Source organism: Drosophila willistoni, chromosome 3R (genome assembly GCF_018902025.1).
Source record: "Drosophila willistoni isolate 14030-0811.24 chromosome 3R, UCI_dwil_1.1, whole genome shotgun sequence".
Taxonomy (NCBI): domain Eukaryota; kingdom Metazoa; phylum Arthropoda; class Insecta; order Diptera; family Drosophilidae; genus Drosophila; species Drosophila willistoni.
The window spans coordinates 24,752,515-24,767,439 of NC_061086.1; the positions used below are offsets into that span (position 1 = coordinate 24,752,515).

At 44.4% G+C, this 14,925-nt stretch overlaps 5 protein-coding genes, 1 long non-coding RNA gene and 1 pseudogene across 7 annotated transcripts; 4 read left to right on the plus strand and 3 right to left on the minus strand.

Moving 5' to 3' along the window:
- The first annotated feature begins 35 nt into the window (after positions 1 to 35).
- On the plus strand, positions 36 to 963 carry LOC6647646 (peptide deformylase, mitochondrial). The gene is made up of 2 exons (XM_002069932.3): positions 36 to 494; positions 548 to 963. The coding sequence occupies exons 1-2, from the start codon at positions 81 to 83 to the stop codon at positions 857 to 859; spliced, it is 726 nt and encodes a 241-aa protein (XP_002069968.1). The 5' UTR covers positions 36 to 80; the 3' UTR covers positions 860 to 963.
- Positions 904 to 1,518, minus strand: LOC6648232. Its single transcript, XM_002069931.4, has one exon. The coding sequence runs from the start codon at positions 1,403 to 1,405 to the stop codon at positions 1,013 to 1,015; it is 393 nt and encodes a 130-aa protein (XP_002069967.1). The 5' UTR covers positions 1,406 to 1,518; the 3' UTR covers positions 904 to 1,012.
- Positions 1,519 to 1,586: 68 nt separating this feature from the next.
- Positions 1,587 to 7,964, minus strand: LOC6648231 (C-1-tetrahydrofolate synthase, cytoplasmic). Of its 2 annotated transcripts, XM_023178598.2 has the most exons (6): positions 7,819 to 7,962; positions 4,976 to 5,062; positions 4,702 to 4,912; positions 4,162 to 4,633; positions 2,013 to 3,850; positions 1,587 to 1,945 (listed from the first exon to the last, which is right to left on the minus strand). In XM_023178598.2, exons 1-6 carry the CDS (start codon positions 7,887 to 7,889, stop codon positions 1,703 to 1,705), a joined length of 2,922 nt encoding a protein of 973 aa, XP_023034366.1. In that variant the 5' UTR covers positions 7,890 to 7,962; the 3' UTR covers positions 1,587 to 1,702. The 2 variants fall into 2 exon arrangements, with proteins under 2 accessions (XP_023034366.1, XP_046869613.1); XM_047013657.1 differs by lacking the exons at positions 1,587 to 1,945; positions 2,013 to 3,850; positions 4,162 to 4,633; positions 4,702 to 4,912; positions 4,976 to 5,062 and adding an exon at positions 6,932 to 7,178 and having other exon boundaries at positions 7,819 to 7,964.
- Positions 5,823 to 6,930, minus strand: LOC26530153 (probable methyltransferase-like protein 15 homolog). The gene has a single exon (XM_047013658.1). It carries the CDS (start codon positions 6,928 to 6,930, stop codon positions 5,872 to 5,874), a length of 1,059 nt encoding a protein of 352 aa, XP_046869614.1. The 3' UTR covers positions 5,823 to 5,871.
- LOC124462127 lies at positions 7,653 to 7,968 on the plus strand. Its single transcript, XR_006955402.1, has 2 exons — positions 7,653 to 7,855; positions 7,921 to 7,968. It is a non-coding gene; the product is annotated as an uncharacterized LOC124462127 (long non-coding RNA).
- A 215-nt stretch (positions 7,969 to 8,183) lies between these two features.
- LOC124462126 lies at positions 8,184 to 10,526 on the plus strand (annotated as a pseudogene).
- A 52-nt stretch (positions 10,527 to 10,578) lies between these two features.
- Positions 10,579 to 14,854, plus strand: LOC6648229 (protein AF-9). The gene is made up of 3 exons (XM_002069928.4): positions 10,579 to 11,025; positions 11,388 to 11,619; positions 11,688 to 14,854. The coding sequence occupies exons 2-3, from the start codon at positions 11,433 to 11,435 to the stop codon at positions 14,414 to 14,416; spliced, it is 2,916 nt and encodes a 971-aa protein (XP_002069964.2). The 5' UTR covers positions 10,579 to 11,025; positions 11,388 to 11,432; the 3' UTR covers positions 14,417 to 14,854.
- Positions 14,855 to 14,925: the final 71 nt, after the last annotated feature.

The window sequence follows — 14,925 nt, forward strand, 5'->3', positions numbered from 1 at the left end:
CTGTTATGTGAACAGTGCCCGCAAGTGATGCTGTTATTGATAACATATGGTTTCAAAAAACATATGATTATTAAATAAGAATGTTGTTAAGACAATTAAAGCTCCTTAAACTAGTAAAATCACATAGCCATGGGCATTTTCGCTACCTCAGCAGTACTACACCCGCCTGCCAATCATTCAAAAAATGGTATCAACAGCTATGGACCACAGAGCGCACAAATCTACCACCCTACGGTCACTTCACCCAAGTTGGTGACCCGGTGCTCCGGCAACAGGCAGCTTTAGTTCCACCGGAGCACCTTGACAGTCCCGAGATAAAAGCCATTGTGGAGCAGATGATAAAGGTTTTAAGAAAGTACAATTGTGTTGGCATAGCGGCGCCACAAATTGGTGTATCATTGAGGATAATTGCCATGGAGTTCAAGAAGGAAATTAGAAAAGAACTACCGGAGTTCACTTATCAAGCCAGGCTCATGTCCGAGCTGCCGCTAACTGTATGTTTCAATACACTTATGAAGAAATAGAACCAATCTCTTTTTTGTTTCAGGTTCTTATCAATCCTGAACTGACAGTAACCAGCTATGTGAAGCTGAAGCATCCCGAAGGATGCATGAGTGTTCGAGGCTATTCCGGTGAGGTGGAACGCTATGAGGCCGTAAACTTAAATGGACATGACAGACTTGGTGTCAAGACACAAATATCGCTTACTGGCTGGAATGCACGGATTGCTCAACACGAGATGGATCATTTGGATGGTAAACTGTACACTGACCGTATGGATAGATCTACATTCACCTGCACCTGCTGGGAAGCTGTCAACACCAAGTCAGGACGTGTGGAAATACCATTTTATAAATAATGCCAAAAAAAAGAGACTGCTAATCGACCCTATAGTCTGTTGCCTTTTATGATGAACTGAAAATTTATGGTATGGTTTTAATAGAAAATTAGATCCTTTTTTTTATTTTTTTTTTTTTGTTGGTGGGCAACGGCAACTCTTCATCCTCATACCCTAATGAATGTCCTCAGAAGTGACATAGATACGCAAATGGTGATTGGCTGTGCTCAAGGCTGATTTGGCCTTAAAGTACTCCGGACTGTCCCACAATTCTCGCTTGTCCATCATATAGGTGAATAATTCTTGATATTCACGTCGCAGCAGTTTGTGAGAGGCATGCACTTTGAGACGCAGTATCTCAATCAACTGGCAGAGTACCTCCTGGGCGGTTTCCTCCGACTTCTGTGATGTCTCGGCATTGTCGAGCTGCAGGGTCCGCATATGCATACGCTGATTCTGCCAATCGTCCCACTGCTGCTGCAAACACTTTCCCAGATAATTAACGACAGCGGTGCGCAAAATAAACTGTCTGATTACTGGATGGGCTATATTCCGCACTCGGATCATGCTGAAGCAGCTGCCACCATTAACCTGCCAACGCTATATTTCAGAATAAAACTAAAAATTGGAAAACTATAATTTTTGAATAATGTGTAGAAAGCAGAGCTTACTAAATTGAATTGGGTATGAATTTTAGGACTTAAGCCGAAACGGAAATAGATAGCAAGAACTTATAAAAAAACAATAATTTCTCAATTATTATATATTTGAAATGCATATAAAATTTGTCAAGTTTTACATATATACAAGTTAAAAAGGAATGAAGAGTCAAGTTACATATAGAACCACATTGATTGATAATGTCTAGAATAAGCCTTCAATTTGTCCCGTTTGCGTATTTAGATCAATGTCGTAAATGGCCGGACGAGTCGAGAGTCCAGGCATTTTGGTAATCTCTCCACACATGGCCACAACAAAACCGGCTCCAGCGGCGACATATACATCCTCCACGTCCAGAGTGAAACCCTTGGGAGCCCCCTTGATTTTGGCATCACCTGTAACGGATCCCGAAGTTTTCGACATGCAAATGGGTAGACTTCCAAAACCCTGTGAAAAGAAATTTAAAATCAATTACAAAAATGTTTTTGGGGATTGAAAATGTTTTCTTAATTACCGCATTAGTCAAAAGTTTGACCTTCTCCAGAGCCTTTTGTGTGAGCTGTACCTTGCCGGCTCCATACATAGTGGTGGCTATTTTGGTCATCTTATCTACCAGAGGCAATTCGGCATCGTATAGAAGCTTGAAATTATTGGCTTTCTCGCAGGCCTTGATTACAGCGTCCGCTAGAGCAATAGCCCCAGCACCACCATCAGCCCAGTGAGTGGAGACAACTGCATCGAATGCTCCGGCCGCAAGTGCCGCCTTCTTAAGCACCTCGTGCTCTGCCTTGGTGTCATTAGTGTGGGCATTTATGGACACAACGACGGGCAAGCCATGCGCCTTGCCATTCGAGATATGTTGCAGCAGATTGGGCAAGCCCTTCTCCACCAGTTCGATGTTCTCCTCCGTGTACTGCTTGTTAAGCGGAGCACCAGGGGTCACAGCAGCGCCGCCGCCATGCATTTTAATGGCTCGCACAGTAGTTACCAAGACCATGGCATTAGGTGAACGTCCGGAAGTGCGACACTTGATATTGCAGAACTTCTCCATGCCAATGTCAGACCCGAAACCGGCTTCAGTGCAAACGAATCCCTGTTTGCCTACCAGTTTCAGGCCAATCTCATCGGCTATTATGGAATTACAGCCATGGGCAATATTGGCAAAGGGTCCGGCATGGACAAGGACAGGTGTGCCCTCTAGCGACTGCATTAAATTTGGTTCCAGAGCATCCTTGAGCAGGACAGACAAGGCACCAGTCATGCCCAGGTCATCAGCGGTTACTGGTTTGCCCTTTTTATCGAAAGCCACCACCATGTCGGCCAGTCGCTGCTTCATATCCTCCAGACTACGAGACAGAGCCAAAACGGCCATTATTTCACTAGCCACTGAAATGGCAAAGCCTGTCCGACGGGTTAGTCCCTTCTCCGTGCTAGATTCACCCACTGTAACTGATCGCAAATACCGATCGTTCATGTCCACCACACGCTCCCACATAATGGTATCGGAATCAATGTCCAATCTGGCGAATGATCGATATTCATCTTCGCTGAGTGTATCGGGATCTGTTTTAGTTATGCCCAAACGTTCCAGGCGACGTAATTGAATGGGACTAAATTTACGGACTCCCTTGACCCGAGGAACCAAGCGATCATACAGAGCCTTGTCCTGCTGCGTGGACTCGTGGAATATACGAGTGTCCAGTTGAGCAGCCAGCAAATTATTGGCCGCGGATACGGCGTGTATATCGCCTGTTAAATGGAGATTGAATTCCTCCATGGGTATAACCTGGGCATAGCCACCGCCAGCAGCACCTCCTTTGATGCCAAACGTTGGTCCCATCGATGGCTGACGAAGCGCTGCCACTACATTCCTTCGCTTATGGGCGCCCAGAGCCTGGATCAGACCCATTAGCGTTGTGGTCTTTCCCTCACCCAGCGGAGTCGGAGTAATGCCGGCCACTACAACATAGTTGCCCACCTCCTTGTTCTTTAAGCGTGACAAGACGTCCAGGGAGATTTTTGCCTTCTTATTTCCATACAGAGAGACTTCTCGCGGCTCCAAGCCAATCTCATTGGCCAGATAAGCAATATCCTTGGGCTTCTGGGCTCTGGCTATCACAATATCACTGGGTACTGGCCTCAGAGGCTTCAATGACAACGGTTCAAGTGTCCAAGTGGTACGCGTCTGACGATCCAAAGCCCGAGCTGCCGATCGCACGGTGTTCTTCATCAGCATGGCTACTGTCATGGGTCCCACACCACCTGGAACTGGGGTTATAAAGCCTGCGACCTTTTTAGCCTCCTCGTAGTCCACGTCACCCACCAGGCGAGTTCCGTTAGCCTTGCTGGCGTCTGCAAATGAGAATTGTCACAGGATTAATTTTTGCTGTTTGGCCTTTGGTCCATATTCATGTGTCACTGATTCACTGATCGAAAACATTTGACTTCAATTTTGGGAAAACAAAAACACTTTACTCTTATCGCAGAAGATGACTAGAGTCTAGAGGAGTGCCTCTCGGCATGGGGTCGAATTGTGGGTCAAAACTAGTGATAAGCGAAACGTCGATGAAAATAGTAAACAAGTGAGATTATGTTGGGATGGAAAATTTTCTTAAAAAAAGATACCAACAAGTACCAACTGAGGTGGACTTTGATTTACCCACCTGGCTTCACATTGATGCCACAATCGATGACCACAGCGCCGGGTTTGATCCACGATCCTTTGACCATTTCAGCCACACCAATGCCGACAACCAGAATATCGGCTGTTTTGGTGACCTCCTCCAGGTTTCGAGTTTTTGAATGGCAGACGGTAACAGTGGCATTGGCCCATTTAAGTAGCTCGGCGGCAGGAGTTCCAACGATTTTACTGCGACCCAATACTACGGCTCTTGCACCAACAATATCCACGCCGGTTCGTCGAATCAATTCGAGGCAACCCCAAGGAGTGCAGGGCAAAAATCCTTTCAGATCACCGATAGAGAGACGACCCTCATTAATGGTATGCAAACCGTCCACATCCTTAGCGGCAGATACCGCATCTGTAATGCGATGCGAGTCTATGGTCGTGTCAGAGTCCAAAGGCATTTGCACAATAATTCCATGCACTTGGGGATCATCGTTCAGATCGTTAATCTAATCGAATCAAGAAGATTGGGTTAACTTTCTCGTGGATCTTACATAACATTTTAACACTTTATCACCTTATCAAGCAACTCCCGTTCGGTTATCGTCTTGGGCAACTGAATGTGAACTGCATCAATGCCAATCTCTGTGGCTGCCTTGATCTTCATGCGTATGTAGACATTCGAATCCTCACGTCCACCCACCTGAACGATTCTCAGTCCGGGTTGAAAGTTGGGCAAACGTTGAGCAAATGATTTAACCTCATTGCGCAGCTCTTCGCGTATGCTCCTAGGAAATAGTTGGTAATAATTTAACAATCGCTGAATCCATTGGTCATTGAAGAACACTCACTTGGCCACCAATGTGCCCGATATGATTTTGGCCTCGGTCATCTTAATAGCCGGCTCTAGTCTGTCCACACCTGCAGCTACTCCTTCACTGTAATAACGCACAAGGTTTCTGCTTAGTACGAGAAATCGTTTTGCCACCACCACAGACCAACACGTCAACACAGCTCGCGCAATATGACTGAATGGTAGCAGCTCCCAGCACTCCTATCTATAGGAGTGAATGCTTTCTCCTATCGCTTTGGCTAATCCATCTATGCTTATCAGCGTCCCAAACGGCTTTGGGTTTCTCATGGGTCACATCGTCGCATCGACTACCAATTGTGTGACGTCTGTTATAAACCTGATACCTAACCGCTTTTTTCAAGAAACATCAACCGCAAGATTACCAATTGGGCTTGAAATCACCATGGAAGGGATCAAGCAATAAAGCAGATACATAAAGATAAAATATATCAATTGAAATGTGCACTAAATCATACAAAACTTATAGATCATAAATAATATTTCTAATCAAAAAGATTAATCTAATCTTTAATTAGAATTTTTATAAACTCAAACGAATCAAGTGATCCTCCACTGGGAGTGAAATAAAAGTATGTGGAAAATCATTTTTAAACTGGAATTTCTACATCTATCCCACTGTAGCTAGAGCTGCTCTTCGTTTACCTGCCAATTAACAACAACCAAAACAAAATATTTTCCATATTAGAACAAATACAAAAACAAGAGCAACATTTCGATATGGAGATAAGCTCGGACCCGCACGCTTATCAGAAAGGTGCAAATTGGTTAGATAAGAGTTACCGAAAAAAAAATTCAAAATAAATATAAAGACAGGGACAAACATCTCTAGACTAGACACAAACCAAAGTATGGGAACCGTTTTATTCATTAACTTTACTTAATTTTAATGGCTGCTCGCAGTTTGGCCGAACGACTTCGACTGTTGCGTGCGATTTCCTCGGCATCGGGTAGAATGACATGACGATGCAATTGACGCCATTTGATCTGGACAAAAGATTGCATTAACTGTGGATCGAGGGTGACATCGTGACCGCAATACTTTAGGGGCACGGGATTAGCGCGACCTTCGATAACATTGCCATTGAGATGACGTTTAACTATCGTATCCTCCAGCGAATGAAAGGTAATGGCCACCAAACGACCTTCCGGACATAGGACTTCATTGGCCAATAGCATGCCATAGTTGATCTCGTTGAGTTCATTGTTGACGAATATGCGAAGGGCTTGAAAGGTCTTGGTGGCCGCATGTGAGGGCCGTTGGAGTTTATCCTGTCTGTGTGAAGAATCACCGAGTACGGCGGCAACGAGATCGGCCAACTGTTTGGTCGTCTCAATCCTTTGAAGAGCGCCACGTGCCTCAACGATGGCGCGTGCAATCTTTTTCGCCGCCTTCTCTTCGCCATAGACTCTCAGGATTCGTGCCAGATCATCCTCTTCGGCACGAGCCAGTACATCAGCAGCACTAATGCCACCGCCGCGTCCTCCATCCATACGCATGTCCAAGGGACCGTTTTGCGAAATCGAAAATCCTCTGTTGGCCACATCAAACTGCATGGAACTGCAACCAAAGTCATAGAGCATACCATCAAAACTGTTTCTTGACAGATTTTGGCCATCCAGTAATTGCGGTAGATCTGAAAATTTGCCAAACAGAGGCACCAATCTGCCCTTATACTCCTCTTTCTGACTCATTTCAATAGCCAACTGATGGGCCAGAGGATCTCGGTCCAAGGCATATACTTTACAATCCGAACACGTGTCTAGCAGTCGTCGTGTATGTCCCCCCGCTCCAAATGTCATGTCCAAGTAGTTGCCATTGCGCTTTGGGTTCAAGTACTCAATGGCCACCTCACAAAGCACTGGCACATGGGGCGAGCTGGATGTTTGCCTTGCATACTTTGGTCTAAGTCTAGTTAATATGTGCATCATCATTCTACTTCTTCTTTGAGCCCGATCCCTCGTTGAGATACTGCAGAAACTCGGAGCTCAAGACCTGATTGCACTGGGCAGCAGTTAAGCCTGTTGCCGTCGATTCGTAAGTTCGTGGATACTTCTTGGCGTATACGTTATTCGACAAGCGTTCCAGGGCGTCAATTTGTCTCGTCAACTCTTTGTCGTCGCTAATGCTACCAAGACTGGTCAATTTGGTTACTTGCTTGCGGATTTGTTCGCCCAGATCCCTGGGTAGAGAAGATGTAGGAGGGAGATGGAACGTATTACATTCATATTTTTATGTAGATATCTTTTTCTGTGGTGTAATTTGTTCGTTCGTTGCCCTAGTGTAACTTAAATCTTACGGGACCTAAACCGCAAATACAAAAGAGAAAGCTTACTAGGAAATCCAATGATGACAATAGACTATGATAACAGATAATTAACACTGGGAACTAAATAGAATCCTCCGACTTTGAAACGACTTAAATTAACATTCTTCGATTCCACTCACACGATCTCTTGCTGATCCTCTCCATTGCCCACAAGGAACTCCTCGGGAATCAATTGATAAGCAAACTTTGAACTCATATTACCAACGAGAAGAAACTGTGAAAGCAAACTAAAATGCAGTAAAACGTCATCTCCCTAATAAGCCATGTAATTGCTCCAATTTCTGACGAACTTCAACTGGTTTGACAACTTGCGAAGCATCTGTCATTCTGAGAAGCAAACTCAATGGGAAGCTTATACAATAAATTGCCAATCGTTTACAATAGAATTACAGAAGGGTATAAATACTTCGGCTTTGCAAGGAGTATGCAGTATTAGATAATATGCGGCACACGAACGAACAGTTTGTCTTGTGTTGTATTGTGTTTCGCTTACCTGCCGACTTTAGATTTCTCCGCCGGCCACTTCTCAAGTACTTTTAAGAATCGTTGGTATTGGATCGACATAATATTACAAATTATTTGTATTTATTTACAGGCAACATGAAAAGGCGGCACGTTCTTCGAAGGTTTTCGAGATGACAAATCGCCGATTGTTTTGACAGTTTACCATCTCTAGGTGCTGTTTACATTGTCTGTAAATTCATTTACTTTCATTTGAATTTTATTGATTTTGTAAATAATTTATACTGGCCGTAGCATGAAAAACACCATGAAATTAAAAAAAAAAAAACGGAAATTGAAAAAGTAAATTAAATATCTCCAAAAGAGTGTGACAAAAACAAAAATTTGAATTAAACATTTTTGGCGGCTTTTAGCAGCCCTGGTTCTCAAACAGAAAAAAAATTGTACTAGTTCCGCCAAAAGAATCATAGACATATCAGAACAGAGATGGACAAAAAAAATTGCTACATGTATATATTTATTTATGTTCTAAAACACATATCTCCTTAGAGCATACATTATCTGAAGGCTTATGCATTTAAATATTCTTATTAGATTCAAGGGGAAATTTTCGATCATGGTAAACTATTAACGTGCCGGGCCGGGCCTCAGATCTTAGGCACGCGTCCATCTCTAATTCCAAGTTTCGTTTAACGCGTTTAACACAAACATCACACAAGACTATTATTTTATATCTTATTGTTATTAATGTAATTAAAAATAAACAGAAAAGTAATGCAATAAATCTAAAGCAAGTGATGTGCATGTAAATGTAATTACAAGCTTTGAAAGAAGTAAGTAAAACGCAGCAGAAGCAACATTGATTTTACAGCAAAAACATGAGAGGAGAGGAAGAAGAGAGCAGCAGCGTATCTCGTATTGCGGAAGGGGTAGGGGCAGCACCACTAATAGAAGTAGTCAGAATTGGTTTCAAATAGGAATAATCACTAAACATTTTGCGATAAGATGGGATTACAATAATGGATGTATGTTTGATGTTGCAATTGCTCAAGCATCTGGAACGAATCTCCGAAGCGGCGTTTTTCCTTCTATTTTTGTATATGTACATGTTAACCTTTTGCTTTTGCGCGGGCTGGAAATAAAAATAATGCAATCGTAAGACTTTCAAAGCAAATCTCTGCCTATTCTTTTGCAGATATTCATTGGGATTTCCAGGCAAGGACTTGCATTTGGAGTTGTCATGGCGGTCAAGGTGCAATTCGAAATTGGACATACATCACGTTTGCGGAACAAGAAAACCCCACATCCACAAGGATGCACCCATGATTGGGAAATCTTTGTACAGGGTGTGAATAAGGCGGATATAAGCTCGTTTGTTGACAAAGTTGTCTTTATACTTCACGAGTCGTTTCCCAAACCAAAACGGGGTAAGTTTTCCAAACCTCTCCAAACCCACTTCCCGTCCATCTAGAATAATTGATGATTTTTCTTGCAGTTATCAAGGAGCCGCCATACTCTATACAAGAGTCGGGCTATGCCGACTTTCTGCTGCCTGTTGAGATCTATTTTCGTACTCGCGATGAACCCAAACGGATTATGTATCAGTATGATCTGGAGCTACAACACACTGGACCACCGCACCATCATGTCGAGGTGAAGACACATGTCTTCGACTCGCCGTCGGAAGAATTTCGGGCGAAGCTAATGCGAGGTGGTGGAGTGCCGGTGTTTAGATCCAACATTGGACCTACTAGTCTCGGTCGCACCCTATCACCCAATGTTGGTGGCGAAATGATGTCAAGCAGTGCCAATGAAATAGTTGCAGTGAAGGGCAAGGGCGGGAGTGGCAGTGGGAGTGGTAGCGGCAACACTACTGCGGTGCCCATTGAATCTGGGTCTGGCAAGAAACATAAATCCCGCATAGATGACCCGAGCGGCAAAGCTAGCAATTTTTCGGCTCTCTTTGGTCCACCAATCACCAAGGGCGTGAATAACTTGACCGTTCCCAGTGCTCCCAAGCATTCACCAGACGGCAAGAACGTGGCCAGCAGCAGTGGCAAGGGTGGATCACATGAGGGAAAAGAGAAGTCAAGCAAGGAGCGTGACAATACATTGGCTCGGACAAACCACGAGAGAAGGACAAAAAGGATCGCCATGGCAGGGACAAAGAGCGCAAATCTAGCAAATCGGCTGAAAGTGGAGGCAGCAGCAAGCACGACCGCGAAAAGGAAAAGTCCAAGAAGGACAAGTCCCGCGACAAGGACCGAGAAAAGGATCCTGACAAGGAGCAGAGCTCCACAGGATCAACAACGACGCCGGCATCCTCGGCGGGAAAAATTACAGCCAGTCCCAAGCCGGGCAGAACAGCAATACTAGCCGAAATGAGTGCTCCTAGTCCAAAAAAGACAACAAATGCTGAACCTGTATCAGCCGGAGCTCCAGCATCACGACCCAAGGAACGTGAGGAACACAAATCATCAAGCAAATCTGACTCCAAAGACAAGGAACGCAGCTCCAATAAAAAATCAAAGAAGGAGAAGAAAGACAAGGATAAGGAGAAGGAACGCGAAAGGGAACGGGAGAAGTCACGCCGATTGTTTTGACAGTTTACCATCTCTAGGTGCTTTTTACATTGTCTGTAAATTCATTTACTTTCATTTGAATTTTATTGATTTTGTAAATAATTTATACTGGCCGTAGCATGAAAAACACCATGAAATTAAAAAAAAAAAACGGAAATTGAAAAAGTAAATTAAATATCTCCAAAAGAGTGTGACAAAAACAAAAATTTGAATTAAACATTTTTGGCGGCTTTTAGCAGCCCTGGTTCTCAAACAGAAAAAAAATTGTACTAGTTCCGCCAAAAGAATCATAGACATATCAGAACAGAGATGGACAAAAAAAATTGCTACATGTATATATTTATTTATGTTCTAAAACACATATCTCCTTAGAGCATACATTATCTGAAGGCTTATGCATTTAAATATTCTTATTAGATTCAAGGGGAAATTTTCGATCATGGTAAACTATTAACGTGCCGGGCCGGGCCTCAGATCTTAGGCACGCGTCCATCTCTAATTCCAAGTTTCGTTTAACGCGTTTAACACAAACATCACACAAGACTATTATTTTATATCTTATTGTTATTAATGTAATTAAAAATAAACAGAAAAGTAATGCAATAAATCTAAAGCAAGTGATGTGCATGTAAATGTAATTACAAGCTTTGAAAGAAGTAAGTAAAACGCAGCAGAAGCAACATTGATTTTACAGCAAAAACATGAGAGGAGAGGAAGAGGAGAGCAGCAGCGTATCTCGTATTGCGGAAGGGGTAGGGGCAGCACCACTAATAGAAGTAGTCAGAATTGGTTTCAAATAGGAATAATCACTAAACATTTTGCGATAAGATGGGATTACAATAATGGATGTATGTTTGATGTTGCAATTGCTCAAGCATCTGGAACGAATCTCCGAAGCGGCGTTTTTCCTTCTATTTTTGTATATGTACATGTTAACCTTTTGCTTTTGCGCGGGCTGGAAATAAAAATAATGCAATCGTAAGACTTTCAAAGCAAATCTCTGCCTATTCTTTTGCAGATATTCATTGGGATTTCCAGGCAAGGACTTGCATTTGGAGTTGTCATGGCGGTCAAGGTGCAATTCGAAATTGGACATACATCACGTTTGCGGAACAAGAAAACCCCACATCCACAAGGATTCACCCATGATTGGGAAATCTTTGTACAGGGTGTGAATAAGGCGGATATAAGCTCGTTTGTTGACAAAGTTGTCTTTATACTTCACGAGTCGTTTCCCAAACCAAAACGGGGTAAGTTTTCCAAACCTCTCCAAACCCACTTCCCGTCCATCTAGAATAATTTATGATTTTTCTTGCAGTTATCAAGGAGCCGCCATACTCTATACAAGAGTCGGGCTATGCCGGCTTTCTGCTGCCTGTTGAGATCTATTTTCGTAATCGCGATGAACCCAAACGGATTATGTATCAGTATGATCTGGAGCTACAACACACTGGACCACCGCACCATCATGTCGAGGTGAAGACACATGTCTTCGACTCGCCGTCGGAAGAATTTCGGGCAAAGCTAATGCGAGGTGGTGGAGTGCCGGTGTTTGGATCCAACATTGGAACCACTAGTCTCGGTCGCACCCTATCACCCAATGTTGGTGGCGAAATGATGTCAAGCAGTGCCAATGAAATAGTTGCAGTGAAGGGCAAGGGCGGGAGTGGCAGTGGGAGTGGTAGCGGCAACACTACTGCGGTGCCCATTGAATCTGGGTCTGGCAAGAAACATAAATCCCGCATAGATGACCCGAGCGGCAAAGCTAGCAATTTTTCGGCTCTCTTTGGTCCACCAATCACCAAGGGCGTGAATAACTTGACCGTTCCCAGTGCTCCCAAGCATTCACCAGACGGCAAGAACGTGGCCAGCAGCAGTGGCAAGGGTGGATCACATGAGGGAAAAGAGAAGTCAAGCAAGGAGCGTGACAAATCCATTGGCTCGGACAAACCACGAGAGAAGGACAAAAAGGATCGCCATGGCAGGGACAAAGAGCGCAAATCTAGCAAATCGGCTGAAAGTGGAGGCAGCAGCAAGCACGACCGCGAAAAGGAAAAGTCCAAGAAGGACAAGTCCCGCGACAAGGACCGAGAAAAGGATCGGGACAAGGAGCAGAGCTCCACAGGATCAACAACGACGCCGGTATCCTCGGCGGGAAAAATTACAGCCAGTCCCAAGCCGGGCAGAACAGCAATACTAGCCGAAATGAGTGCTCCTAGTCCAAAAAAGACAACAAATGCTGAACCTGTATCAGCCGGAGCTCCAGCATCACGATCCAAGGAACGTGAGGAACACAAATCATCAAGCAAATCTGACTCCAAAGACAAGGAACGCAGCTCCAATAAAAAATCAAAGAAGGAGAAGAAAGACAAGGATAAGGAGAAGGAACGCGAAAGGGAACGGGAGAAGTCACGCGAGGATCACAAGGATAAACGTTTGCCCAAAGATGAGCGTGCGGGTCAGCAGCCAAGTGAAAGTCCAGCGCTTAGCGGACCACCTCTACAGACATCAGCGGCCACTGGCAAGGCCACTCCCACTTCGGTGGGCAGCAGCAGCAGCAATAGCAGTCTGGTGCCTGCCGCGGCCAAAAAAGTAAGTGATTCCAAAGAGGAGGCTGGCGGCAAGCAGCCATCCGAGAAGTCAAATGAAACGAAAGCCGAAAAGTCGGCCAATAGTAACGGGAACATGGATAACAACAAAAAGTCGCACAAACACAAAAAGAAGGACAAGAGCAAGGATAAGGAAAAGGAACGCTCTGACCGGGAAAAGGATAAAGACAAGGAGAAGGACAAAGACAAAGAGCGGGATAAGGAGAAATCTAAAGAGCGGGAAAAGGAAAAACCGCATCAGCAAATTGCAATAACCGAAAAGACATCCGCCGCTGCGATATCCTCCCCATCGCCCAAGAATCCGGAGATGTCAACAGGAGGAACCGGCAGCAGCACAACCACCACCACCACCACCGCCAGCAACAGTCCAGCCATTGAAGCTGCCACCGATAAGGACAGCAAGGCTGTTGGCAACAGCTCAAAGAAGGAGAAGCACAAGAAATCCAAGGAAAAATCCTCTTCCAACAAGGATGAGAAACGACAGCGGGAGACTGGCGATAAGACTTCATCAGAGAATAAGCACAGTGGCAAACAGCAGTCCGGACAGGCAAAGGCACCAAGTAATTTGGATCTCAGCGATGTGGATTCAGCTCAATCGGCACCCGACCTGGCGGCCAGCAGTGCCTTGGCTGCTGCTGCTGCTGCTACACTGCAGCACTCGGACAGTTCTAACAGTAGTTTTCCCGATTTATCGGCCAAAAAGTCAACTCAAATGACGCCCAAGAGCAACTCATTTGGCGGCAAAGAAGGAAAATCCACTGGCAAGGAGCACAAGGCTGGAAAATCGAAGGGCAGCGAGAAAACAGAGAAAGGTGCCGATAAGCTGGAAAAGATTGACAAGTCGCCAGATACCAAAACCGAGAAATCAGAAAAGGACGACAAAAAGCGGAGTCGCCGCAATTCACCAAACAGCGGCGGTAGCAGCAGCACCTTCATCGAGCCACCAGTCAAATCCACAAAGAAAGAGCAGGCCACCAATAAAGCGGCGCGCGAGAAATCAAAATCTCCATCGCTGCGTGCTGCCTCCTCGCCAGCTGTTGTCGCTGGCTCATCACCAAGCACAACGCCAATAACGACTGCAACCACAACAGCAACAACAACCACGACAACTTCATCAGCCATAGCAGGAGCAACACCCGTTGTCAGCAATAACAATGTGAGTGGCCATTCGCCAGCTGAACTCCCAATTGGAGGACCAATAACACCTGCTGCTATCACCTCAACTCCGTTGGCCACAGAATATCTGAGTGAATTGCAGGAATTGCATCAGAAGATCATGACACTGCAGGACAACGAGGAACTGCAACATGTTGTCGAGATGATTGCCGCTACCGGTTGCTATGAGATCACCCACAAGACCTTTGACTTTGATCTCTGCAAACTGGATCGGGGTACTGTGCAGCGATTGCAAGAGTTTTTGGCGACTTCGGTGTCGTGACACCATCCAATGGCCAGCGCTCCAGCTTCAGCCTCAGCCGCCCCGGCACCGGCCCCAGCTCCCGGTGTCTACAGCTAGACGATGCACAAATCCTCATGCACATAACCAAATCATTAAACTTAGTTTATAAACAATAACAAAAACACAAAGCAAAGTAAAAAAAAAAAAAACAGAAAAAACAAAAACAAACATGCCCTCGAAAATACACCCAAGTTGTATTGGATTAATTTTGAATTCTTAACTTCCCTCGACTACATCCATACCCTACTATACATCCATGCCCCAATTGTGCATAATGCAGGTCGAATTTAGACTCATTCACTTTAAGACTTTAATCATTAATTCATGTTTGTTTTCTTTAATCATTCGTAACTAAAAAGTTTGTATATCTAAATTTGTATACTATATGCTTTTATATAAAACATAATTTATTTGGTTTTTTCCTATTTATTTCAATGCAAATAAATGACTTTTCTTTTGATTTAAATCTCTGTTCTTTAATACCCCCT